The following is a 27,682-nucleotide window of genomic DNA, read 5'->3' as shown; positions in this document are numbered from 1 at the left end:
GCACTCTCTCATTTTGAGCACTTTATTCTTGTTACCAGCTTCATCAGCTCTTCTAAATATTTTACTGTCTGCCCTGTTCCAGGGTCAAATGGGACAAGCATTAACTTCTGACTAGAGAAAAACTGTGTTGAAAACCAGTGCTAGTGAAATCCGTTGATGGAACAGATGCATCTGACCTGAAAAATTACATGTATGCTCCAAAATTTACTTCCCCCCTCCTTCTCCAAGAATCTGTTAAAAGATATTTCTGCTGCAAAAATCCCTTGCCCATATCCTTAGACCACTCAAGTATCCAAACCCCACAGCTAACCACCTTTCTTATACATATTTGCTCAAGTAAGCGCTTTTTTTTCTCCCTGCTTTACTCTTCCAGTAGTCTTCTGTAGCGAAGATTAACTTCACAACTAGGATTTGCTTTTCAAAAAGCAATGTTTGCCTTTTGTGAAACTTGTATGAGTTCCTGCTGGAATTGTTTGTTCGCTCTGAATTTCATCATGTTGCAGAAACGATGCACGTGCTGCAGGGGAAGCAGCAGATTCCAGAGGCAACGTGTGGATGGAGACATCTTGCTTTGTTGTGATAGCTCTCCTTTCTAGGACAGATGTACTTAACTAATTTTTTAAAATAAAATTTTAAAGTGTGAGTGGGAGTGTGAGGTGGCAGTTTACCAGTGGCTTTTGAAATGTGTTTTTCTGTGAGGAGTGAAACGTGTGGCTTAGAGCAGCAGGCAGGGTATGAAGAGTTCCTTCATGTGTTTATTGAGGAGAAAACCTGACAGGTCCTTAGATTAAAAGAATTATATTAGTGTTTATCCCTTTGACTTGTGCTCTAACATATTTTCTAGCAGATCTCTTCAAATATGTGGAGTATTGTGGATTTGATAAAATCCTTCTAAGGAATTAGGCCCAACTTGTAACAAGTTAAGTGTAGCAATTAATATTTCTACTGAGTGAATTCTGCTAGCAGAATTATTTCACTGAGGTTAATCTCCTGACTTCCCAAGCTCTCTTCTGATTAAATAATACAGGCATGTAATTTCTTCTTTCACCAGAAAAATGGTTTTCTTGTGCTGTATGGTGCCTGTATATGAAGTATCACATTTCTGCAATGATTGTGAAAAGACTCAGTGTTGTTCTGTGGTCATATTTTTGGCTTTCAAAATCGACAGCAAAAGTTTTGCAGAAAACAATTTCTGTTCAATTATCTCTTATTCTTGAGCAAAAATAGAGCCTTTCCCCCCCAGGTAACCATCCTAATTGCCGTGGTTTCTAAACCAAAATTTTTAGTTTTCAGAAGTGCTGCTTTAAAAAAAGTTAGAGAAAAACTTAAATATATTTTCTGCTTTGTCTTACTGCGCTGTGTGGGCTGATGGGCTTCCTGTTCCCTTCAGAGCCCAGCAGATTTGGGGTTTTGTGAGCTTGGGATGAGTCCCTTTACCTGTGCAGGCTCCAGGCTGTGACCTGCATCTTTGAGTTTGTTGTTTATTCACTGTGCCAGAAAGGGGAAAAGCCACATCATTCCCCAGCTGATGTTTGTTCCTGGCTGGTGAGACAACCCAAGTGAAGCAAATGCAAACTTTGAGATTTCTGGAGTATCTGCTTCCTGGGTCTCTCTGGGTTTTGTGGCCCAGAGCAGGAGGCCACAGTACCTGATGCTCCTGCCTCACTCACAGGGACCTGGGCTGCTCAGGTAATTTCAAAATCAAAGCCAGAAACCGAAAGTCCATCACCTCAAGATCAGCTCTGAAAGGCGTTAGGATAAATCATTATTCAGTGCATTTAAAATAAGAGTGCATCTGGAGCCCATGGGATTTGCTACCTGGATCTTCAAATTGATGGGATGTCTGTGCAGTGAAGGAAACAACCACCAAGGGGTGATGGATGGGGGATGGCCTTTGCAGCAAAGCACAACAGGGTGGGAAATGAGGGGTAGATGTGAATGACTGATAAGTAAGACTTATTGTAAGGAGCTTAAAAATAAAGGAGTAATGAGAGCAGCTACAATGCGCAGGAATTCGGGATGTGTCACTTGTGGCTGTGCTGAAATCTCTATTGCAGCTCTTCTTTTTATATCCTTTGTCCTTTGAAATACCTCACTGCTAGGGTTGGGCTCTTATTTATTTATTTCTTCCGCTCGGCAGCTGCAGTGCTCAGGCTGGGAGGCTGAGATGCTCACAATGCGCTGCCTGCTGCCAAGAAAGGAGGTATTTGCATTCATTTTCACTTTCTTATTCTGAATACAGAAAACAAATAACCCTCCCATGGTCCTACTGAGTCCTGCCTTCCCTGAACTGTAAATACATGTGCAGATACATGGTTTGGAGGATTTAGAGGGGGTGTGGTACCATCTACCAGGCAGGTAATAGGAGTGTCTGGATTCAGTGAACAAAGAAGTCTTACAGTAATCCAGAATAGCCATTTAAAAAAAAGCGTAAAAAATATCAGTAATATGTTTCATAGCAGTTATTTAAGAGATTTGAAGCCTGATACTTTATTCACGTTATTTTTTCTGGATTTTCTTTTTTTCTCAAAATTGTAAGTTCTTCATACTGATCCTGTCAGGAGTAGTCTGTGCTCAAAAGAAGCAAATTATTCCCATTTTTCACTCTTTGAGTAATTCTGACAACGATGCAGGGAGGAGAGATGAGACATTTGTTTGAGGTAGTGAGCAGTGCAGCTTTTGAGGTGCAGAGCTGGGTGTTGGAGTGACTCCCATATGGACTGGGGGCGTTCAGGATACGTGTGGGAGGCCGTGCCGTGCCTCTCGCTCCCTCTCACTGCCAGTCTTACGAGTGGGAAACAAATGGGATCACAACCTTTCTGAATGTGGAGCTTGGGATGTGCTGACTGGATTATGAAGGCAGCAGTTTAACTAAAGGGACATAATTTAGGTGCTGAGGCTCAGAGAAGCCCAGAGATTGAAACTCCAGATTTTTGTATTGTGACATATTGACTAAAACAGATATAAAAAATAATCCTATTGGCATGACATTTGTTTTTGTGTGTCTGCTCAGGTTTTAACAAGCCTCTTGTTATGATTCAGAGCACAGCATGAAAATCCACTGTGCCATCTTTTTTAATGCATTATATGATCCATAATGTGTTTCTTTTGTGGTGAAACCCCACAGCCTCAGCATGAAGAGTGCACATATGTATTTGTTTAATTCAACATGTTTTCATCTCTCAGTACTGGAAATAGGACATTTTAGTTCTCCAGCCACCACTGCAGCAAACCAGTGCATTGTGTGCAGTTTGTGTTTAGTTCCTCTTTTCCACCTGAAGCATCAGTGAGAAAAATCAGAGGGCTAAAGAGGAAAACCCAGTCTGCTGCTGGTACTTGTTTGGAAGTATCAAATAACCTCCAGTGTGAGGTTTTTATCTCACTGTCTTTGTGGTGAGAGTGGCAGAGAAAAGGCACGTGAAAGGCTGTGACAGTGTAGCCTGTAGCAGCTTTGCAGATTGATTCAGATGTTCCATTCAGAGCAGAGATTTGATACCCAGTAATGAAATCAAACAGCTTAAAATCATCTTCTATTGATTTTCATGAAGAGAAATCTATACCTGCACAATCCGACTGAGGTTACCATAAGCTCTGCCTTTAAATTTTTCTTTGTTTTGTGCATGTGAGCTTTGAAAAGAGCTTTTATTCTGCCCTTTGAGTGGCTGCTGCTCCTGCTTCCCTTGGTTCTGAAGCCTGAGGAGCTGCGTGCCGGAGCGCTCCGGGTGCTGGGCTGGGAGGGGAGCTTTTACCGGAGCTGTCCCCGGGTGCCGTGGGGCAGCTCCTCGTGGTGCTGCTCCAGACTCACAAACAAACCATCATGTGGGAGGACAGACGGACAGACAGCCGGGCATCGTCCGCGCTGCGCTTCCCCACCGAGCTCCTTTCCTCCTTTCGATGGTTTGGAATCGGTGCTCAATGAAACAACGCAAGAACACAAGACGCTTTCCCCCCCCCTCTTCCCTTCTTTTCCTGTTTGTTTGGTGTTGTTTTGTTTTTCGTTTTGTTGTTGGTTTATTTTTTTTTTTTGTTTTTTGGGTTGGTTTTTTTGGGGGTTTTTTTGTTTTGTTTTTTGGTTTTTTTTGGTTTTTTTTTTGGTTGCTTTTCAGTTGTGGGATTTAAGATACACAAAGACTCATTGAACCTGCAGGAAGCCTCTCTAATAATGCAGGTGTTTGCAATGCAGGCTGATCTTCTTTGTTGACAAAAATACACTAACACGAGCAAGCACCGTGCACTAAATGTGCGTGAGAAGTGAGAGATACAGAGAGGTAATGTGAGAAGGTGTACAGATGCAGATAAAATAATTATTATACTTGAGGATTTAAAAACTTTGTTCCATGCATTTTTTCCCCTATTTAACCAATAGAGTTTTTATTAAAAATGGATTTTTCTGGTATGTAATTACTTAGACCCACTGTGTACCCAGTGGAAGCCACAGCGCTCTGGGATGTGACACGGTTCCTTGGACAGGTCTGCTGAGCCTTGATTTGGAATGATTAGACTTGAAAAGCATTTAGCTCTAAATGTGACTGTAGCTCAATTATTGAGTCTTTTGATTGGCAGCATGCACATTATACATCAGTAGGATGCTGTCCATGAAACCATATACACTGCAGGACTGCACTAAGAAAATAACTTGGATCATGAGATTAGACTTAAGAGCTGCTGAATGCTTCTTAGTTGTGATCTTCATCCTTAGATACGGGGGCTCAGCTGTAATTTGCTGGATGTGTGTCAACATTGTTGTTTCATCAAGGTAACCCTGATTTAAATCAACAAAAACTGCATTCCCATGTGCAGCTTTGTAGCTTCTGGTTCTTGATAGAGTGCCCAGTAGGCTGTATGGACATTTGTGGAGTTCCAGGTTGATGAGGACACTTTTTTAATGCTTTGTGTGTAATAGCTCATGAGGTTGCATTTTTAGTAGTCTGGATAGGAGCGAGGCTTGAGGAGTGATTTAAGAGCTTAAGGAGGAGGCTGCAGAGTGTGCAAGCTCTGGAAGGATAATTTAGGCCAACAGGGGAGCAGGGGAAAAGCCAGTGTAGAGCAGGAGATGGCAGAGGGAGCAGCATCCTGTGTTCATCTGTCCAGGGATGAGAAAGACGTGAGCAAAGCTGTGCACTGCTGTGCAGGTGAGGTGAAATCTGAGGGAATGAGAAGCTGGCCAAAGGGGCTTGTGGCCTTGTACAGCTTCTTTTAAGTGTAACTTGGCAGATTCCAAACTGCATTTAAAAAGATTTTGGTTTCCACAGACATTGCTATTAAGTTATTTGTTCTGAGCCTATTTGGGTTTTGTTACCCAGTGCACCAACAGCCACAAAATGCTTTTTAAATTGTCCTTTCTCAAAGACAGCGCTCAGGAACACATTGACCTGGTAATGTCATTTTCTAAATGATAATTTTTAAGGCAGACGCATTTGTTAATTTAAAAAAAGGCAGTTTGGAGCAATGTCCCAGGTTCAGATGCAGATGGTTTGGGCCGTGTCCCAAGCAGTGCAGCTGTGGGCAGCTCATGGAGACTCCAGGTTCCATCTTTGTGCCGTGGGTGAAATCCTGTCACAGCCCCACTGGTGTGTTGTTAAATCCAGCTGTGGCTGCAGGCTACTGGGGCTGTTGGTGGCTGAGAAAATCCAGTTGTGGTTGACATTGGTTGTGCAGTGGAAGTTCCATCAAACATTGGACAGTCAAGGGGGGGACCAGAGATGAGAAGATGGGAATTTTGTGTGGCTGGAAGTGGCTGAGCTCTATCCATGTGTGTCTGTCCCTCAATGGAAGAAGTCACCATCTCTCTCCAGTGAGCAGGAAAATAATTAGATTAACTTTTCTCGAGTGACAAATTTGGCAGTGTTATATCTTAAGAACAATTATTGGCATGAAGTTAATTCAAAGACACTTAATGATGTAAGCGTGTAAATTTTCCCAGGTGGCACCATCTGCATATGTGATTAAAAAGCCCAGAATGACAAAACAAAGGAAAAAAATGTATTTTAAAATGTGAAATTAATTTGTAAAGCCATTTGGCTTATTAATTAGAAAACCTTCAAAAAATCACAAAGTCCTTGAGTTCAGATATCTAAGAAACCTTTGGAGAAGACACTTGGTGCACGTTTTCTTATAAGAATGCCAAGATTCTGATTTACATTCTTTACCCTGCTGTAGTTTATAATGAACCTTTCAGCTGAATTTCACTGTGAAGTGATGTGGTGCTGGCTTGTCTGGATCAAATAAGTCCTGTGAGGAGCAGCTGAGAGAGCTGGGGCTGTTCAGCCTGGATAAGAGGAGGCTCAGGGGTGGCCTTGTCGCTCTCTGCACCTCCCTGGCACGAGGGAGTCGGGCTCTTGTCCCAGGCAAGCAGCAGCAGGAGCGGAGAAATGGCATCAGGCTGTGCCAGGAGAGGTTCGGGTTGCACATCAGGAAGAATTTCTTCGCTGAGACGCTGGCCAGGCATTGGAAGGGGCTGCCAAGGAGGTGGTGGAGTCCCTATCCCTGAAGTGACTGGGCATGGCACTCAGTGCTCTTGTTTAGTGGACAAAGGTGGTGATGGGCCAAAGATTGGATTTGATGTTCTTGGAGGTCCTTTTCAACCTTTACTTTTTGTGATAGATACTGTGATCTGTTATGTGCCACTGTAAAGCCTTTGGCTCAATACTCTTTGGTCAGACAAGCCTCACTGCTTTCCATGCTGAAGATGTTGCCATTTGTTGTCATTCCTTAAAGCCTTCAGAATCTTCACCGGAGTGTCTTTGTGTTTGTCTCAAAAGATCCAAGTTGGATATTGAAAGGTATTTAACATTTTAGACTAGGCTGGTGTCCACTATTAGAGTGAAATATGTGAGCTTTTGTGGCTACTGACATATTCACTAGTAGAATTTCTTACAAGTAGTCCCAAAGCAAGCTGATTTCAAAAATAATTTTTAAAAGATCACTTGGTCTTTTCTCTATTATGTGCTAACAGCCTGACAAGAAAATACTTGAGCCCCAGGTCCTCTGAATAGTGTTCAGTAGGTGTGTGCTGAAGTCTGTAATTCAGGACTGGTTGCATTTTAAAAGAAAGTTATTATGGTCATGTAGTGTCAGAGGCTTTTGCATATCAAGACAAACAGCTTCTTCTGTTCCTAAATCTTCTGCTTTTTGCTGTAACATGGAGTAACTCATCTTTTTTTTTTTTTTAAATTGCATTTATCCCCCCAAACTCTGCATCAAAACCAGCCACTTGATTAGATTTCATACTGTGTAAAGCATTTTGAGAACTGCTGATTAAAAAGCACTGTATGAATGTGAAGTATGTATTTTTCTGTTACTAAGCATTCATTGAGTTTAATTTGTGGGAACCAAGGCCAAGAAGCTGATGCTGATAGGAACAAGCTCTTTAAAACCTGAGAAAGGGAGGCAGAAGCTTTGTCAGATGAACTGTTGGTCCAAAAGCACTGCCCAGGAGAGGTGTAAATGGATGAAAAGTTTGCCATGGTGAGGAGGGAGTAATGAGGAGTTTGGCGATGTTCTGTAGCAGTTAATCCTGCAGCAGCAGCACGGCCACCAGTGGATGCTGCATCCTTGGGGATGATCTCTGGGAAGCTGCTTTGCTGTCTGCCATCACTTTAACGAGCCATGGTGCCTGCATAAAGTGCATCAAATGAATCTGAGAAATATCTCAGCTGAAATATGCATTAAGCTGGCCCAACCCCTTAATTTTTCCCCACGTCATTCCTAATTCATAAAAACAAACCATAGAACAGCCTTGAACTTTGTGCAAAAATCTGTTGCTCTGTAATTTGCAATTTAAATGCTACTTCTGTATTTGACTGCAGGCAAGATCAGCTATTCTATTCCCATCCAATTTAATGCTTTTAGTTTTGGGTGTGTGCGTGGGACATCCTGGAATACTAATTATTTTTTCCCCTCCCTGTTTCTTGTTGCAGAGCCATCAACAAGCAGGATCTACTGTTTTTGGTAGTTCCCTTTCATTGTTTTTCAGTGAAGGTTCTGTCTGCAAATTTGGATTTGTCTGGGATTTGTTTGTTTTTTAACCAGCGTGATTTTTAAACAGTGTGTTCTGGCTAGTGTTTTTTTTAAGAAAATTTAATGGGTATGGAAGTTGAGGTTCATATAACTGCAGAAAAAGCAGGGCCTGCCCTTCTTGAAATAGAGACAGATCCATTTGTCGCTTTATGTTGCAGTTGTAAACATTGGAAGAGAAATACCATTTCTAATGATGGAATAGGAAAGGGGCTCTCAAATTAAGTGATGGCAACACGGCCTTGTCCCCCTCCAGCTGGCCAAAACCAGCCACTGGTGCCTTTTATAGTGAGCACCAGCTGGAGCAGAGGTGGTACATAACTGTCACAGCATTTCTCAGCATCAGCATTAAAGGTTTGTGGGGGTGATAGGGTATTGATATCTGCAGCATGGCCAGAAATATTTTGTTCTTGGTCTGCTTTGTGTTCTGTAAATATACAGCTGGAGAATGTGGGGAATGGCATGGCTGGTGTGTTCAGAATAGAGCAGTGCACGGAGGAGGATGTAACTCTGAATAGTAAAAACCCTGTGTGGCATCATGAGGAGGTGGAAAATGGGAAGTGTGGAGGTGCTTTCACCCCTTTGGCCTCTGTAACCAAAGATATCTGCAGTTATTGGCTCAGGGAGACCTGTAACTGGATGAAAAGGTAATTGCAGTCTTGTTACTATAGTATTATTGAGAAATAAAGCTTAGAATTCAATAAATTTTCCATTTGTAGGTGTTTGTGGGTGTCCTATAAATCCAGTCATTTGTGGGTAAACGAGATTGTGGAAATTTTCATGGTCTGTCTGAAGTCTGCGCATTCTGCATGAAGAACCTGTAAATACTGATATTACTGAATTGCAGACCTTGTTTGTTTTGGGAACCTGGGTTTTTCTCCTGTAACTAATACTAGCCCTCTGCAGAATTAATGAAATCCTTAGTGGAATTTTAACATTAAAAGAGAGTTTCTAAAACCTGTAGAAAAGGGTCTGTCAAATTATCACGTGTTGTAGAAAAACATCATTGCTGTACTTCAGCGTAAATATTTTTTTAAGTATGTAAATAATATGAAACTTTAAAAAATTAAATGGTAATACTAAATTTTGCTCTATTTAGTTCTTCAAAAATCTTTTTATGATTTTACTCAGTGGTTTAGATGGATGAAAACATAATCCGTATTTAAATACTTTCTTCAAAGTGTAGTGAACTTTAGCTCCTTTGATAAATTTAGATAATTTTTCTTCTTGCTAAGCTGGAGGAGTGTTTAATAGCTCTTAAAAGTTTGTCTTGTGTGGCAAGTGATGGAAAACAATTCCACCAGTGGAATTGCTGTAGAGCTGGGGAGAGGTACAGCTCATGTTTTCTCTTTGAACGTCTGACTCACCAGAGCTGCCTGTTAATCCTGACAGCTTTATTGCAAAGCAAAGAGAGCGGCTGAATAAATTCAGGGGGGAAAAGCTGCAGCACCACTGCCTACCCACAGCACAGACAGTGACCCTGGCATGACAGGGAGGGAGGGCCAGGTGTTCTTGGGTTGCCTTCTAGGAGGATTTGGGAGCTGTCACTCTCTCTCAGCTACAGTGTTCTAAGGGAACATTTATTTTCCTAGGGGAAAACATTCTCAGTTCAGTTACACGAAGTTGTCCATGTTCACCACTTGCTTTCCTGGTAATGTTTTATTTGAGCTTTAAACTTTCTAAGAGTAGTCCAGATCTTGCCTTGCTTCTGTATGTGAAGCATTTAGACCTCCTGATAAATTCTTCTGAACTTGGTTTTCAGCAAAACCTCTTAGGAAGACTTGCTTTTTGTGGGTTTCTTGCTTTTTGTGGGTTTTTTTATAGCTCTGGTGCTTCAATGAATCAGTGAAGCCTAGAATGTCAGGGGTTGGAAGGGACCTTAAGCTCATCTAATCCCAAACCCACTGCCATGGGCAGGGACAGTTTCCACTAGACCAGTTTACTCAAGGCTTTATCCATCCTGGCCTTGTAGTGAATCCACCTCCATGAGTGTTAGACCCTAATCCTAATCACCACCAACATATTTTGAATTTTAAAAAATATCTGTAGCTTTTTCCTCTGATTTTTCCCTCTGATTTTTGGATAAATATTTGTTTATATGGAGCATATACAGGAGCTGTGAATTAAAAAAAGCTTTGTGCCCCTCAGGTGCCTGGCATGAGTTAAAAATGCATCGTGAGACACCTCTGCAATGACAAAATCTCAGATTTCCTGCTGGAATTTTTGAACTGCAAAGTGTTTCTGTCCAAAAGATGGGATATGATGGCATGAGTCTAGGGTGGATAGGGGATTCATATGTCACCCAGCCCTCATTTGTATGTAATCCAGTTTTTCCCTTATTTTGCTGCATTTAGGTACCTGATAGAGTCTCTTTCTCTGCCAGCCACTGAAGGTCTGTAGTGGGCCAGCATCACTGAACACACCATGCTTTCAGGGGCCTTCTGGATAAAATTTGAGGGTTTTGCCTCCTTTGGGTTTTGAGGGGCCGGTGATTCTGTCAGGCTTGGATTTGCCTGGTGCCCGTGGTGTGTGTGTGCTGTGGGTGACCCGGGAGCTGCTCAGTGCAGTCACTGGGGTGAGCGTGAGGAATCCCAGAGGGGCTGTGCTGCAGACAGAGCATCGATCCCAGCGCGGTGCCAGCCCGGCGTGTCACTGCCCAGACGTGGCCTCTAATACCAGCTTCAAGACGAGCTGCCAAAACCACAGTGCTCAAGGCCTCTCCCTCTGAGTTGGGCCAATGCTCGAACGAAACAGCCCCCAGCTTGTTCCTCCGGGACACAGGCCTGCCTTGTTAGGAAATCGGTGAAGTTTGGGAACCCACAATACCTCACATAGCTCTGTGTACAGTAATGGAGGGTGGAAATAGGGCCATAGGCATGAGCAACCAGACGAGTTATAAATATAGAATACTCTCTCAATTCCAGTTTCGTTAGTCATGGGAGGACAGTGAGAGTTTTATAAACTTATAAGGAATATACAAACAGTTCTGAATTTAAAATAACTCTGTATAATTTTTTTAGTGTGTGAAAAGAATATTCTTTTTTGAGAGCATCCTTGTAAGTATCTGCTATACACAGAGCGTAAGGATCTGCGTATTTATATGTTCATGTGAATGTGACTTGAGATGACAAAAAAGGTACCGGAGAAGAAAAGCGTAGCTCAAACGTGCCAAACTCGAGCAAAAACAGAGTGGGAAGCAGCGTGCTTCCCACTTTGTGCCAATATCAAAAACATGAATCCCCTCTTTTTCTTTAATAAGTGCTGTGTGATGCCGTCTCCAGCTTCAGAGCAGCCTGGCAGTGTCTGTGAGCTGGCTTTGCTGCAGCCTGGAGCCCCTGTCAGATCCAGGGATCCAGCTCACCTTGGCTGTCCTTCCTACAAATAAATAAATAAATAAACCTCCGGTACTCCCTAATCTGATCACAAATCCTTACTGCAGGGAAGGATTTAGCAAGTCCCAAGCAATGTCATGATTATTTTTCCCCAGTCATGCTAGCAGGAATTCCTCAAAAGCGTGTGGAAGTGTCTCGGCAGAGGCAGCTCGGGCGCGGCAGTGCGAGCTGTGAGCGCGGCTGTGCGCGCCGTTTGTCCCGTGAGTGCATCCTGTGCGCCTGCACTTTCTGGGGGATGTCACAGGCAAACAGTTTATTTGTCAAGCTGTTGGGAGAACCAAAATAGTTCAGTCTCACAACGGAGGAGGTTTTTAAAGATAGTGAGGCAGGATGACACTGTCATCCCTCGCTTGGGTTAGCAGGAAGCACTGAGCACTCCCAGCTGCTGCTGTTCCATCCGTGCTCCTTGCTGACCCAAGGCACTTTTTCCTTTTTTCCCAGTGCCTTCTGACTGAGGTGTTTGAGTCCTTTGCTTGGCTTGAGCTGCCTGAGGATTCAGAGCTGCTGATCTTGCAGCATTTCACTTTGGGTTTGTCGTGTCCAGTGCCACAATGGACTGGGAGCATCCTTGCACTTCCCAAAGCAGGTTCTGCAGTCCAGCACTGACTTTTCTGTGCACACACAGAGCTGTCAGGAACCTGTCAGCAAACAGCCAACTGTTGCAGCAGTTCTGTTTGCAGATCAAACCATGGAGGGTGGACTTGAAAGTTTAGATCCAGATAGTTCAGGGTGATTTAGAGATTATTAAAGCAATTTGCATCAAGTCTGAAATGATAACACTTTCCCATTTCCCTCTAAAATGCTTCATCCATGGTTGTGGTGTGAGAGGGAAGTAATTCTAATGCAGCATTAAAGTCAGCTGTATCCTTCCCACTGTCAGTGTTGCCTGAAAATTTGTTAAAATACATTAAGAAATGGATTCATGCACAATCTTCCTGTCTGCTTTTAGGTCTTAGAAATTCTGGAGCTTTCTGTATTCCCTCTGCGTTTATAATAGAGGAAGTTTTAGAATGAAAAATATATTCCATGGTTATTAAAGCCAAGGAAAGAGCTCACCCTTTAGTTGTTGTGGATCTCTAGAGCACAATCTTCAGCTACTGTCAGATTTGCTTACACTCTTGTATGTCTGGAAATCCTGAAGGAAATACTTTATTTGATCGTTTTAGCATAATTGCCTTAATATTGTTTGGAGCTTTGTTGGCTGTTGTTAGCAGGGTGCCTTTCACTTGCAATGTACAAATATCATAAGGGATGTCATACTTGCAGATTTAGTAGTTTTTTATTTAAAACAAATGCACCAGGTCTCTCTGATAACTTTGCAAACCATCAGCATTCTTGCAGCTTGTTTTGCCCTTCCAGTATCATCCTGCTCTTTTCTCAGGCTCCTGAACATCTGGATCTTAATCCTGGTTTTAGTGGCTTATCTCACTGACAGGTGAACAGCTTGAAAAATCTTGCTCTGTAGTAAAGCAGTTTGAATGTTTTTGTTTTTTCTGACTTTTTCCTTGAATTTGCATCTTTCTAATGTTTAGAACTTGACAGGTATTGTTATTTGGAATTGTCGTCTGAGTTGGAGATGAACAAAAACTTTCTAGGTTTACCCCACTGTGTGTGTTATGAACCGTTTTCCTGAAGAAGCTTTTTTTCCCCTTCAATTTTAGTGTAATTAGCCTTTGGCTGGAGCAGTGTTGATTCAGCCTCCAAGACGAACATTCTGTTTCGTTGCTGGTGCCAGAATGGTTAAGCTCTTGATGGGTGTAAGGCATGAAAGCAAAAGGGCATTCCTGAAATGGAGCAGGAGCTGAATCCCTCGGAACCAGTGACTCTTGTTTGCCCTGGATTAAACTGCCGTGATCCTTCGGCATTAAGAGAACTACATAATTTAGGCCAGTGTGATAATGTTATCAGCCTGTCTTCCTCCTTCAGAATAAATCTGGAATGTGAATAGTAGTCCTCCTCCAGCTGGGCTTTTGCCAGGAGATGGCTGACCAGCCCTCCTTGCTTGCAGTATATTAATTAAATCCTGTAAAGCTTATTGCCTTACACTTGCAGCATTTGGAAGACAGGCAGATTAAATCTAGCTTTAAGCAAGAACAAGTAAAACCCCAATATATCGCTCGTAATCTGCAGCAAAAAGAAAAATAATTTGCCTCAGAGCTGTTCCTCATCAGCACTTTGCTTTCCTTATCTGTCACTGCAGAGTTCAGGAACTTGAGTTGTCCCTTTAGGAATGTGGACAAATCTGTGACAGTGAGTGGTGGGGGATGGCAGTGGATGGGGAGCAGCTTTCACCACCATGGGGGGACCCTCGTGTTCCTGCCTTCATCCCCACTCTGGTCAACGTTACTGTTGTGATTTGCGTCTTCCAGTGGGAAATTTCCTTGTGCGTAGGGGAAATGTTTCTGGAACAGTGCAATACTGATGGTAAAACAGTCCCAGCCAGTTTGTTTACCCAGTGTTGAAGATAGAGTTCAACTGGCCCCAGGTCCCCAGAGATGGTTGTGTATCTGCCTCCGTGGGGTTTGTTTATGTGCTGAATTCATACTGGCGTGGAAGGGACTAAATGGACTTGTTTTTTTCCTCATTCTCCTGAGTGCCAGCTGCAATGATGCCAGTCTGGGCTGTGCTGGGCAACATAAACTGTTTTGAAAGAGAATGCAATTTGTGCTGCCTGCGTTTGTCAATAACTCGTGTTTGTTTGCACCTTCCTTACGCATTTGGGAGCAGACACACGCTACCTGTGCTGTCCATGGGTTCCTGTTGACTGTGGGATAAGGTGGTTGTTTTCTTCACTCAGGTTTCCATTTGCTCTCATTTTGGTGTGATGGGAGTTCCTGTAAGGCTGCTGGAGCATTTAGCAGGGTTGATTGCTTCATTTGCAGAAAGCTGAAGGGATATGGGAGCTTTGTGGTGCCAAAGAGTGTCCCCAAGTCCTCAGCTCTGAGCAAAACAGATCTGGCACACATGTTGTTTTGTATCACAGCTGGGAAGCCTGGAAGCTGTTTTGGTATAACTTCTAGGGTAAGGAATGAGTGAGAGGTGGCCAAAAGAGAGATGTGTGGGGTCATCAAACTCTAGTGTATCCAACTGGAATATGCTCTTTGAATGATGAATGTTTCCTTTCTCCTTTATAAACCACATTGCATCTGGTGGAATCTTAAGAGTTTCCAGGTGCTGGGTGGTTCTGGACCTTCCTCTCCTAACCTGTCTCCCACTCCTTTCTTCCACTTCCTTTGCTCCAGAATCATCTGCATGTTCCATCTACTGCTTCCATCCGAGCAGTTGGCTCCAACTGCTGCACAACTGGCTGTGTATTGTTTTTCACCTGTGAAATCCTGAGGAGAGGAATGCAAGAACAGATTCCTTGATCAATCTTTCATATTATTAAAAAATTGTGCCTGATATCAGGCTGGGCAAATCCACTGAGGTTATTTTGCGGTTCTGGATGCTTCATCACACCCACTCCTTCATGCAGGGCATATACAGCATCTGTGACAAACAAAAATACCAAGAACCAAGAGACCAAAAAGCTTTGTGTGGAGGCTGACCAGGTGTAATGGGAAGAAAATAATTCCCTGAACAACTTCAGAATAATTTCAGGATCCTTGGAAAGGTCCCAGGGATAAAAATGGGTTGGTAGTGACTAGGATTTAAACATGGAAACACATGACTGATCTCTAGTCAGACATAGCTTGTGGGCCATACACTTCATGCCCTCTTGGTGTAAGTTTGTGTATAGCCAAGAATTTTTCTGGTGGACATGACTCTACATACTGGAGGTTTAAAAGGAGGAGATGATCTCTTTCAGGTCCTAGATCAGTGCTGGGTTGAACTGAGCTTTTGAGATCTGGCAGTTAATGTCAAAAACCGCCAGACTTTGTGCCTTAACTGTTAGAAAGTGGTTCAGCATGGCAGCATTTTTTGCCTGCAGAATTTTCACTGAATATGAGATAATGAGTTTTAGAGATTGGGGAACAGAAAAGAGAAAAACTACACCATTGTTGATAAGCTGCTAATGGTTGTTTCTGTGGTAATACAAAGATTTACACAGCTGCTCTGAGTGGCCTCTTCAGTGCCTTGGAGATGACTTTTACCCATATTTCTGTGATCAGAACATGCTACTGCATGTGTTTAATATGTGTATTTCCTTTTATTTTGTACTTTTTGATTCCAGCCCTGACCATGAATCACTGGAACTGGATTTTCTGAGTAATGTCTCTCCAGTCTCTCTATTCTCACAGAATATTGGGCAAAAGAAATCAGGTCTTGTATAGGCTGTTGGAGCATTTGAAGTCAGCTGTTTGAAAGGCCGTACCAAAGTTTAGTCCATTAAAATGCAATATTTTTAAAATCCTGTCATGTAGAAGGATTAACATTCCAAAAGTGACTGTATTTTTCTGTCTTTGTGGATAAATTTAGACAGCTAATTTTTTTCAGTAATTGGCTAGGAGAAAACACTCCCTTCCTCCTCTGGTTTCTGCTGAAAACGAGGTGCTTTTTCCCCCCTATTTTTTTTTTTCTGAAACATTATTTTATCTGAAGGATGCTCTAAAAAACCCAAAAAGAGTATACCAAAAAAAAAAGAAAAAAACAAACCCAAAGAAAGATCAAATATCTTTTTACAAGGAGAGAAAGAATCTTTAAAAAATATTTATCCCACACTTGGCAACCTTTTGCTCGCCCGCATGTGACTGGCGCGGTGCCATCCTTGGCCGAGGCCGGCGCCTCTGCTTGCCAGGAGTCTTCCTCCTCTGGCTGCATTTTCACTCCCTGTGACTGATTGTTTATTCACCTGATTTTTCTGCTCCAGCATCGCTGAAGTCATGGCGTCGTGGAGATGATAAGAACACTTTGTCTGCCCGAACCCAGCGATAGCCGTGATGTCAACGCGGCGCGTTCGCGGCGAGCCCTGGCGCGGCTCGCGCTCCGCATAGCGGGCAGGGATTAGATGTCAGACAAACTTACTGCCACCTCCTCAGCCCCAGCCTGGCCAAGAGGGAACTCTTGTAAATACAGGCGGATGATTTGTTGCTTGGTTTTTAAATTTATTTTTTTCTTCCCGCCAGAGCTGTGTTTGAGGATTTCCAAACGTTGCTTTGTGTTTGCAGTTCTGGTTTAGCGTCTTGGGGGTTTTAATTGAGGATAATGAGTCTCTGAGTCAGATTCTCTTGGGGCTCCTTGTGTTTCTAAGATGTTTCTTGCATTTAGTTTTAAGGTGTCCCCTTGATGTATGGCAGGTCTGAATCTGGTTTGCTCAGTAAACAGGCATCTTGGGATGAAAAATTTTGCCTTTTTTCCTTTTTTATCAGTGATCACAGTATCTTAATAGTATTTGGAAAATATTTGTTGGCAAGGAAAACTCATTTGAAGAAATCAGAAGGTGGAATATGGATGGACAGTGAAAGTTCTGTTGGTTTTGCTCTGGGAAATTGGATTTGTGGCTATTGATAGTCTTGTACTGTCTTTCTCTGAAGATCTGACGCCTCTTTCACTCCCTAAACGTAAATGGATGCTGGTCTAGTCAGGCCTCCATAATCTCTTTATTAAAGTACTTAAGGGTCTGCCCTTCTCCACATCTTGCTTTGACTTCCTCCTCCCATGGCTGCCCTCCAAGGTCTCTGAAATTTTCCATTATTTTGGTATCTCCATGTGATGACAATTAAGCATTTTTTGCCCTTGGGCTTGTCAGCAAGGATTTGTTCAGGAGATTTTTTTTTTTTTTTGTATTCGTCATCAGCCTTCATGTTCTGAGACACTGTTGTACCTGGCTGATAAGTTCTGTCCCCAAATGTCAGCCCCGCTGTTTGCTCCTGTTTGTGTCTCTAATGTTCCTGCAGAATAAAGTCAACAAGTTGCTGAGTGTATTGCAGGGCACTTTTTTGGCCAGAGTATTTGGAAGCTGCGTTTTACGCGTTTTGGTGCAAATCTGGGAGCCCAAGGAGCACAGTTTGGGAGGATGGGGGGAGGATAGATGGATCTGGACTGTGAGGTCAGCCAGTGTTGTTTAGTAAGGTTTTTAGAACAGGGATATCTGAGGGAGCTGCGTGTAAGGCAGATAAGGCTTTTTTGTTGTTGATAATGTGTCCTACACACACACACAGAAGTTCTTGTTCTGCCTCTTCAAAGAAACAGGATACCCGTATTGTCTCCAGGCTGAAAACTCTGCCAACGCTAGCAAGAACAAGCGGAAAATAGGACTGAGGAAAAAGAGAGGCTGCTGAGCTTTTAAAAAATTATCTTCATAAAGTTTTCAAGAGTTCACTTAAAATGATCAAAATATTACTATAGTTTGAAAACCTGTTTCACTGATTGCCTTTTTCATGTGAACTTGTGTATCCTTCTGTGTTCCAATTTATATTTCCATAGACTAGAGTCAGCAGATTTAGCAGGAGATGCAGGGAATCCTGTTTTTATAGCAGACTGCTCATGAATGGCAGAGGCATTAAGGGAATACAGGAGTCTTTCCCAGGAATGAAATAAACTTAATCTATGTTTATCCCAATACTTAGTACAGCAGGGTTTGTTTTCCAGCAAATTGTTCAGATGAAAACAAAGAAATCATGTATTTAATCAATACATCCAGTAATGAACTTTGTGGAGGCATGGGGTGGGGTGTGTGTGTTTTTTTAGTAGGGCTTTGAACTGGAAATGTAGCTACCACATGAAATCTGAGTTCTGGCACCCACTCAGCACAGCAGTCCATCTGCTAGCAAGACACACTGATTTATTTTTTTTATTTAATCCCTTAGTAGTGCCAGATGCAAGTCCTGTGTACCTTAAGGTGAAAGGCAATTTTTGATGCCTTAGAAAGGTGGCATCTGGGCAGATTTCTTTTGCACTGGTGCAGATTACAGTCAAAAAGAGAATACACACCTGCACACGTGTTTTATTTTGGTATATGGGTTTGGTGTATATGGTTTGTTTCCTTTTCAAGAGAAAAAAATCATCCAGCATCTTCAGACAGTGAATTACTTAGCAGTGATTGCCTCTACATTCCTGCTCTGTGTAGTTTTACAGGCTCTGCAAAATTTTTCTTAATTTGGTTTTCATGTGATAGCTGTGATAGCTGTGGTACCTGAGCAGGTACCAGCAGTGCTCATGGTCTCACCTTGTTCTCACAGTCTCCCCCCTCCATCTATTTCAAAATAAGGTGATTAAAATTAATCAGAGTCAATACAGAATCATTCTGACAAGAAATGCAATATTCTTCAATGGCATTTTGACAAGTCCTTTTCAAGTTGGGCACTACTTAAAGCTGTCAGAAAATGGCTCTTTATTATCAAAAGTCAGTGTAAGATGTCAACATCCTGGATGCAGAGCTCTGAGCAATGAGGGTTTTCATGGGTTTTGGTTTGTTTTTGTGGGGGAATTGTTGTTGTTATTATTATTGCTTAATAGCAATCTTGAGCATTTTGTCCTGTGTCAAGATGGTGGAGTTCTGCTGAATGGGACTGTAAAAACTGGAGAGCCTGGACTTTATGGGAAGAGGAGGGCATTAAAATTTTAGGGTGTTTAGTCCTGCATTAAAACAACACCGTAGCTGCAAACTGAGAGATAAATCACAATGAAGAACTTGTGTGGAGTTTCATCAGCTGCTTCAGTGGTCATTTTGGGATTCTCTGCTTGAGAATCATTCCTGATTCTCTGCTTTCTGATGAAATCATTCAGTTTAAATGTCTGTGTTGCTTCACTTGGATCCCTCTGTAGTGGCACCACCGAAATCCAGTTTTCTGCCGTTGTTAGTGATACAGTGTTTTAGCTAAATTAGAAAGTGGCAAACAGCTACTTAATGCAAACCAGATTTGCAATCCGTGTGTTTCCAGAGCCTCTGGCACACGGCTCGTGTGGCTAAAAGGCCATAGAGTGCTGTAATCAAAATGCTGTTGTTACATAAATATAATGCTGCCACTTCTTTTGATCTAGCAGTGGTGAGCTCGGCTGCTGAGGATTCTGCTCTTTGTTCGTGTCTTGCAAGCTGAAATGCTTTCACATAAAACAAATGTCTCCATAAATTTGCACCCCTTTTTTTCCCCCCTCCCTTTCATATTTTGTTCTGTGAACCCAGAATTTGAGGATAAGGCAGAATTCTGTTATGCTCTTCAGGGGAAAATAGTAGCTCCATAATTCCTTGGTATTTGATGTGGATGATGATTTGATACTTTATTAAACCGCATTTTGCACACATAAGCAACATTGGGATGCTGCACTGGGGTCAGCCCAACCATGTGTGCTGCACAGAGCAGTGCTTCCTTCTACAAGTGTAATTAAGTTGTTTTGAAGGAAGCTTGTTTTCTTGCCAATAAAAGACCAATTTGAAGTACAGATAGGAAAGGCAAGAAATGCTTAGAAAGACAATAAGTCAGCATGCCAAAAAAAAATTTGTCCATAATACTAGGGCTATGGAAAAGGTTCCAGTACTGCTTGTTTCCATTATCCTTATGTTGATCTTGCTTTCAGCAGTTTTCTTTATTACTTACTTGGTTCATGTCATAAATTTGATCTGAGAAAAAGATATTTTCAGGCAACTAAAGCTGAGAAAACCAGAATTTCTTTACAGTAGTGGGTCTGGTTTCTTTTCAGAGATGCTCCAGAGTGCAGGGAATGAATCTCCATAGAGTTGCACAGAGCAGAGTTCCTTCTCTAGTGCCACCCACCCCGACAGGTGATGCTCACGCTGCCTTGCTTTGTGTCCTGCAGTGTGCCCCAGCTCGTGCGGGAAGCGAGCCTGCACGGACCAAAACGAGTGTTGCCACCCCGAGTGCCTGGGGAGCTGCACGGCGCCCGACAACAACACGGCGTGCGTGGCCTGCCGCAACTACTACTACGAGGGCGTGTGCCTGCCCACCTGCCCCCCCAACACCTACAAGTTCGAGGGCTGGCGCTGCGTCACCAGGGAGTTCTGCTCCAAGGTCCCCGCCACGGACGCCAGCGAGTACGAGAGGTTTGTGATTCACAACGACGAGTGCATGGCCGAGTGTCCCTCGGGCTTCATCCGCAACGGGAGCCAAAGGTAACGCAGCCTCTGCCTGCTCGTCCTCTCTGGGTTTGCCACTCCCTCTTCAGGGCAGATTACTTGGGGTAGGGGCGAGGAATTTCAGTGGGGGATTACGCAGCTCCCTGATAAAAGCTGACTTACACCTTTCCATGAGGAATCCACCTGATGGGGGTGTGTGGTCCTGTGCAGCCTCAGTGGGCTCAGGTTCTTCAGAGGGCTGGAGGAGGTCATGCCATGCAGAGCTAGGTCTCCAAGTAGAGAGTAACAAGGCAAAAGTGAAGCCCAAGGTTGGAGATGGCTGATGACCATTATCACACAGAGCAAACCACAGGAGTTATCTTGCCTTGCATATTATTTGCTTTATGTGTGCCTGCATTGTAGACATGAGTATTCTTCAGTGTATTTAATTTGATTTCTCTTTTTTCACTATTTCCAGGAGATAACAATGGTGTTTTAGAAGGAAGTGATCATGTAGATGGTGACAAAAATAATGCAGCAGCCAACAGTATCACATAGAATAATTTCTTGTACAAGTGTCACTCTCCTCCTGTTTCTTAATTGGAGCAATGTTTGCTTGTGATTTTTGTAGTTTCCAGTGGCTTAAACAAGCAGCCTTCATTGCCTACTGTCCCTTGGAAATCACAGACTTTCAGTAAAGGATAGTCAGTGTTCTAGAATTTGTAGTACTTCAGTATTATGCTAAAAGATATCTTTGTAGGCTGCTGTGTTTTCTGGAAAGGTGATTGCAGTGATGCAGCAGTTGTGTGTCTCCGTGTGCGTGTCATCCATCTGTTCCAGGCAGTCTTCAGTTGGCATTTGGATACAAGCAACTTAACGCAGCCTTTGCCCAAATCCAGATATTCACCTGAGAAATGCAGCTTTTGTTATCTGCTGGAGCTTGTAGTAGCAGCTGTTTGAGCCGCTTACGCCGGAGTGCGCGGCCATCCTGTCTTATCTCGGTGTTGTGCTCTCTGCAGAGATTGAAAGGAGCCGTAACTCAAGGCTAGTAGATGTTCTGTTCCCCAGAGGTGCTGTTAACAAATAGTTGCAAATGGAAAGCATTTCTAGCATTCTTTGTATATTTAGTTGAATCCTCTTTCTTGTGTCTGCCGCTTTTAGTGGTTTGTGGCATGTTAAAGAGCAGGATTTTGAAATAGGAGCTTACTACTTAGAAAAGGAGCTTCTTTCTGTTATGGTTTATGCATGGAAAACTGTTATCAATTTACATGTTTCTTTAAGCCTCAGAGGAAAGTGGGTTCACTTTCTTTTTAAAAAAAATAAATAGTAAGCCTCTGTCCATCAGTGTTGTCAGCAGAAGTTTTTGTCTTAGGAGCTGGATTTGGATCTTTTCATTTTTATTTTTCCTCTCTAAAGTGATACTAGGTGGAGTAAGTAATTGTGAAATACTAAGTAAAATGCTAGAATAAATTGGAAAATGAAAATTACCTTCAGTAAGGAAAGACATTTACTAGGAAGAGTGATCAGAGGGCCTGTGTTGTGCACACATGAAGTGTCCAACTTTGAGATGAATATGTAGGAAAAAAACCATGGAGCATTTAAAAAGCTCCTGCAGCCAAAGGCTGGTCTGCCCTGAGTTCTTGTTGGTTGAGTTTGGCTGCTAAAAATGCTTCTGAGTGCCTGTGAGTATAAGGAGAAATGAGGCTGTGTTTCAGTGTTGCCTCCCAGCTTCTGGCAGTCTGGTTTCTCTGTGTTTGGGGATGTGTGTTTCTTGATGTTCCCGTCTGTATCACCCATTTTGAACCTGCTTAGACTTCTGGCCTTCCTCTCCCAATGTCTGTTGCCAATTAGTTGTCCTTGCATCAAGACACAATCTTCTGTTTCCTTAAACTTGCTGCTTTAATGCCTCTTAAGCTGTAAGAAGTAGTGACTAATTGACTGCTCACTTTCTCCACATTCCTCCTGACTGTGTGTCCCCACAGTTGTCTTTCTGAGTTAAATGGCCAGGAGCATGGAATTCCCTAGTGCAGAGCTTTAAATATTGGTTTATGGACATGGACATAGACAACTTTATAAGAATGTGAGCAGTATTTTCCCATCTCCAGTTCTTGGCTGGCCTATTTTGTGAGGTTGGCCTGGATTAGCATGAAACCTCCCTGCACTCTGAGGCTGCCTTTGTAAACGGAGGGGAGGGGTTCCTGGGAATAATTCAGTTGTAGTAAATGCACAGTTGTAAGGGCACTGGGTTTTACATGAAGTGCCTTTGACTTTGGAAGGACCACAGAACCTTCCAGAAGCTGTCAGACTGTGGGTATGGGTCACTGTATGAGGTACAGTGCTCCAGCTTCTCTGGAGTGCAGCAGGCAAGAGTATCCTGAACAAGCATGACAGCTTTCATTCTGGCCTGGAGGACTTGCCAAAGCTTTAGAGGGAAAAAACTTCCAAAATCCAACTCGGAGCAGTCTGTAGACTCAGAGTTGTATATCACTGTTAATTTTCTATGTCCTCCTCTTTCCTCACAGCATGTTCTGCAGCCCTTGTGAGGGGCCTTGCCCCAAAATTTGTGAGGATGGGAAAACAAAGACCATTGACTCAGTCACATCAGCACAAATGTTGCAGGGATGCACAATTCTCAAGGGAAATCTGCTGATCAACATCCGCCGTGGCAGTAAGTGATCGCCCTTCTCTCGGAACCCTGATAAGGCTGCTTTTCACATTTTTCCTTCTGTTGTCAGCGTGATGATAAGAACATTAAAAACTCAGCAAGCTGTTTGCTTTCCAGGCCCAGAGCAGTGCTCCTGTTTGATTTGGCCCTCTGCAGCTCTGTCCTGCCCCATGTGGGTGGAATGGGTATGCAGCTCCCAGGGAAAGCTGGTATTTTTGTTAGGGTTTTTTGGCAGGACAAGGAACCAAGATTAGGCAGTTAGATGAGCAGTGGTTCCAAAGGGCTAATAAAGGGCCAAGAAGGTGGAAAAGTTGAAAATCCTTGCATCTGGATAGGTAAATAACTTGTCACATGGCATTGTAAGACTGCAGAGCCTCACTTTTTAAGGCAAGGTGTGGTGTTTTGCTAGAACAGGGAATCTAGAGTGCTGAGAGCTCTTATGAAGCCTAACACTGTGCTTGCTGCTGGATGGTCAGCGTTAGTGAGCTGGCCACTTCTGTCACATGTCTTGAGCAAGCAATGGATTAAATTTGTCAGAGCAGTGATTCATCATCCAGGGAGGTGTTGACAGTTGATGAGCTCTTAAAAGCAGAGTAAAAATTGCTGTTAGTTTTTATTGGACTTGTGTGTCCCTATGGAAGGTCCCTTTTAGTTTCATGAATAGGATTGAAAGATTGGGATCTGTTTGATTCCCTGCCTCATGCTGAATGAAAGTTCCAGGGTTTAGTTACAGCAGCAGGTGGATTTTTTAAATTTGTGGTCCCACTGCTCCAGGTACAATCTTCCCTTAGGGGAAATGTTCCTGTTAGCTGGGGCAAGCATGTGGGAGTTTTTTTTAATTTTATTTAAACATTATTTTAGAGTGCCAAAGAGCATCTGATTATTTGGTATGGAAAAGTGAGTTATCTGGAACACGCTCCATGGCAGGAGGACTTCCTGATGGTTTTATCTTTGCTGTTTCATCAACTGGTTCAGTTTTGTAGCTGAGGAGGAACATACCCTCTCCTTTTCATCTTCAGTCTCATTCTCTGTTTTCCAGTGGAGCTTTCTGCCTGACCTTTGCTCCATACCCAAAGAGCAATTCCATCTCATGGTGTGTGCATTTACACGAGGTTCTTTTCATCCCTGCCAGAACACTGGCTCACCATTTCGTGCTGGCTTCAGAGGGCAATGCCCATGGAAAAATCAGGTGTTCCAGTATGGAAAAGCAAGACTGGTTTCCCACTGTTACTCTGTGGCTTTATTTTGCCCTTCAACCATGTGGCTGCACAGGCAGCTGTTCTGGGGGAGGAAAACCAGTGTCTCTCATTTTCAAAAGCAGCAAGTGTGGACATCATCTTTTACTGAGCTACTGCTGGACGAAGCAGAATATTCAGAATAGTCAAAGCTGTGAATTCTGTTACAATAATGGTTATCTTTTTTCTCACTGTAGATAACATTGCCTCAGAACTGGAGAATTTTATGGGTCTGATAGAGACAGTGACGGGGTATGTGAAGATTCGGCATTCCCATGCCTTGGTCTCCCTGTCTTTCCTGAAGAACCTGCGGTACATCCTGGGAGAGGAGCAGGTGGATGGGTAAGTGCTCAGATATTTGTGACTGCAATTTCTCTTTCACAGAAAGCTGTGGAGAATAAGTCTCCTTAAACCCATTTACTTTCATTTATGGACTCTCCTCTTCCACTAATATGCAGGGTTTTTCTCCTCATGAACACCTCTGCACAGCATTGCTCATTTGCATCGCTGTCCTAATCAGCATGTTCAATTGAGTATATGACAAGTATTTTATGGTACCTTTGCTGTTGCTTTTCACTTTAGATTTTTCTGGGTAGATTCTTTACATCAGTAAAGCAGCTTTGTTTGTTCTTTTTGAGGAAAGAGTGTCTTCAGAAACAATTGGATTTCTTTGTAGCTCTTTACTGTTGGGTTTTAGAAGAGTTCTATGAAGAAGTGAGCTGAAAGGAAATATGAACGTTACTGGCCAAGGGGTGCAACTGGAAGTGAAATACAGTGCAAGTTGCAATTGTTTGCAACTCCCTGAAATGTTAGCATTACATGGATTATCTACTGAGCATGCAAAAGACTGGTCAGGAAAAGTTGATCCCTTGAAATGTTTGCTGTGGATTATATTGCTTCTATAATTACTCACCATGTGATACTTATTGCTGCACATAACTCCTGTTTTCCTATGATGGTAAAAGTTTGTCAAGGCAAAAGTTTTTATCCCTGCAGAGTGTGTGATGCTGAGGTGTGGTGGGGGTCCAAACAGAGAAGTAAATAGGTGCAGCTTTGAAGGAGAAAATGGGGCTGAGTGGGGAGGTAAACCAGATCTATAGCAAAGAGTTGCTTGTGCTAAAATTCCTGTGTTAGGAAATGACTGCAGTTACATACTAAGGGACAGGGGCAGTCTCTTTGCTTGGAAGATGCCTGGCATAATTTAGGCATTACCACAGTCTAAATAACATGTCCAAAAATACTTAGGTGGAAGTAGGCACCTGACAAGGAAGGACTGAGCCTGAACAATTACTTGGGCAGAACTATGAGCAACAGAGAGTGGGATCTTAACCTGGAAAGCAGTGGGCTGCTGGAACAAGAGCTGTTTGTGCCAGCAGTGCCTTGAGGGGGGAGGGAGAGGGTAATTTAAGGCCCATTATGATTGTTGCTCATTTCATGATTGACCCCACAGCCACTGTCCTTTTATTTATTGAACTGGACTGACAAAACAGCACTGCAGATGTTTTGTTCCTTATTCAGTTGCTGTTGGCTTGCCTTGGTTATCATGGAAAGTTTAGAGGGAATCTGCTTTGTTTGTATTTAGAGTTTTCGTTGCCTCTTTTGAAAACCATGTCTGTAGAGAACATGCTTTCACAGCAAGAAAGTTTCTCCTTGCAGGTGGGGAAGCTGAGATGGAGATGTGCTGCCAGAGGGGTCTCAGTGTCTGTTGTAGGGTTTTGTTCCCTCATCTGGTGCTGACTGTGCCAGGCCCCTCCATCCTCTGCTGGGGTCTGTGTGTTCCCTGCTGTGTGCAGGGATGGTGTGCAGGCAGCACATCCCAGAGCATCCCAGGTTGGGTACTGGAAAATGAGCAGTGTGTGGCCTTCAGGAGCAAATGGGGAGATGATGACTGAGGAGGAGTTTCAGTTGGGGCACTGACCTGCTCTGATGTTGTGTTTCAACCTCTGCAGCAAACTGGGGGACAGCCTATAAAATCCAAACAACCTCCCCCCTGTTTTCTACACCATTGAGTTGGGTAGTTTGTACATTGAGGTGTGAGGCTGGATTTGTATGGAGGTTTCAGAAACTCATATATTTAGCTTTTTAACCAAGGCAAGAAAACACTTAACTTTAGTAAAGTGCAGTACTTTGAAATCAACACAGGCTTTGGTGGTGTCTGTCAAATCCCACAGGCACTTCAACATCCTTGTTCTTTGCTGGCAGAAAGCATTGAAAGCACAAACATGTCTCTGCTCTCTTGTTAACTGAGCACATTCTTCTCAGCATCTGTGTGAAGTGGTACCAGGTATAGCAACTTCATTAGAAATCAAGTCCTGGGTAATTAGGTGACAGATGGAAATAAGAAAAACAACTTGTCTTTCACATTATTCTGAAAATATGCTCTGCATTACAAGAAATGGCAAATCTGTGCAGATTGGAGCCAAATACAAAGTTTTTGTTTCCGATTGGGTGAGGGAGGAAGTAATGCTAAATTTTAAATGGAATAATTGATGGAAAACCATAAATGAATAATATGATAGCTTTTTATGAGCCCTGTGGTTTGTTTGCCACATTTCCCTGCAGAAACTCTGTAGTTAGAAGGGTTTGTAGAAAGCCCAGTGTAGCTCTGTTCACAAGATCTTAGCAGTGTAAGATGGGCTTCATTGTGTTTATAGTGGATTTTGTGTTGCTGTAGTTAATGATGAAGGAACTTCCCAGCAGAGTAAAATAAATGCTGCCATGGTAGGTTATCTTGATTTAGGTTCATCAGCTACACAGACCTTTATCTCATTTCCCAGTGGTGCATTCCTGTCCCTGCTGTCCCAAATATCAGTGTCCTTGCAGGTGTTGTCTTGCAGCTGATGTAGAGCCTACAATCTTGCTTCTGTTGCATGTATGCTTTTTTTCCCAATTCAGCCCAATTGAGTAGTACCAGGAATTTCTTCATAATATTTAATAGGGCTTTCATAATATTTAATAGGCCTTTTGCATACAGCTTTGTATACAGTATCTGTGGAAATAAAGGATGTGCATGTTATTCCAGGGCTGTGCTTAGGGAGTGGGCTCAGCACAGCTGCCTGTGTTTAGTTCTGTGCTCTCAAGTGTGGATCCTGTGCAGTCAGTGCAACTGTTTGCTGTTGGGTTTTGATGTACAGGTGCAGCTGTACTTGGCGCAGTGTAGGAAATCTTTATTGGGCCAAGAGGTAGAACAGAAAGGCAAGGAAACCTCACAATGCAAACTCTGAGTTGCTTTTGTAAACATAAGCAAGAGCTGTGTTAATGACTGTGTTTTATTGTCAGAACTCCAGAAGGCTTTTCCTTCCATAAAGTACCTAAGGTTACTGCTTCCCATTTGCTACCAAATGGAAAATCCAGTGTAGAGACCTGCTGTTCAGAGGACATGAATTTATATATTCCTCATAGCAGCTCCTATACAACTCTT

The 27,682-nt window shown here is 42.9% G+C and overlaps 1 protein-coding gene across 3 annotated transcripts in view; it reads left to right on the top strand.

Moving 5' to 3' along the window:
* Positions 1–27,682, top strand: part of IGF1R (insulin like growth factor 1 receptor) — a 169,471-nt gene that overhangs the window by 106,512 nt on the left and 35,277 nt on the right. For all 3 annotated transcript variants that reach the window (XM_063169908.1, XM_063169907.1, XM_063169909.1), the window contains exons 3-5: positions 20,106–20,418; positions 22,884–23,029; positions 24,459–24,603. In XM_063169908.1, coding sequence (XP_063025978.1) covers positions 20,106–20,418; positions 22,884–23,029; positions 24,459–24,603 — 604 coding nt within the window. The remainder of the gene's footprint in view (positions 1–20,105; positions 20,419–22,883; positions 23,030–24,458; positions 24,604–27,682) is intronic.

This window comes from Melospiza melodia, chromosome 15 (genome assembly GCF_035770615.1).
Source record: "Melospiza melodia melodia isolate bMelMel2 chromosome 15, bMelMel2.pri, whole genome shotgun sequence".
NCBI classification, from domain to species: Eukaryota; Metazoa; Chordata; class Aves; order Passeriformes; family Passerellidae; genus Melospiza; species Melospiza melodia.
Note: the sequence above shows the minus strand (reverse complement) of the source record. Positions and strands in the feature narration are given on the sequence as shown.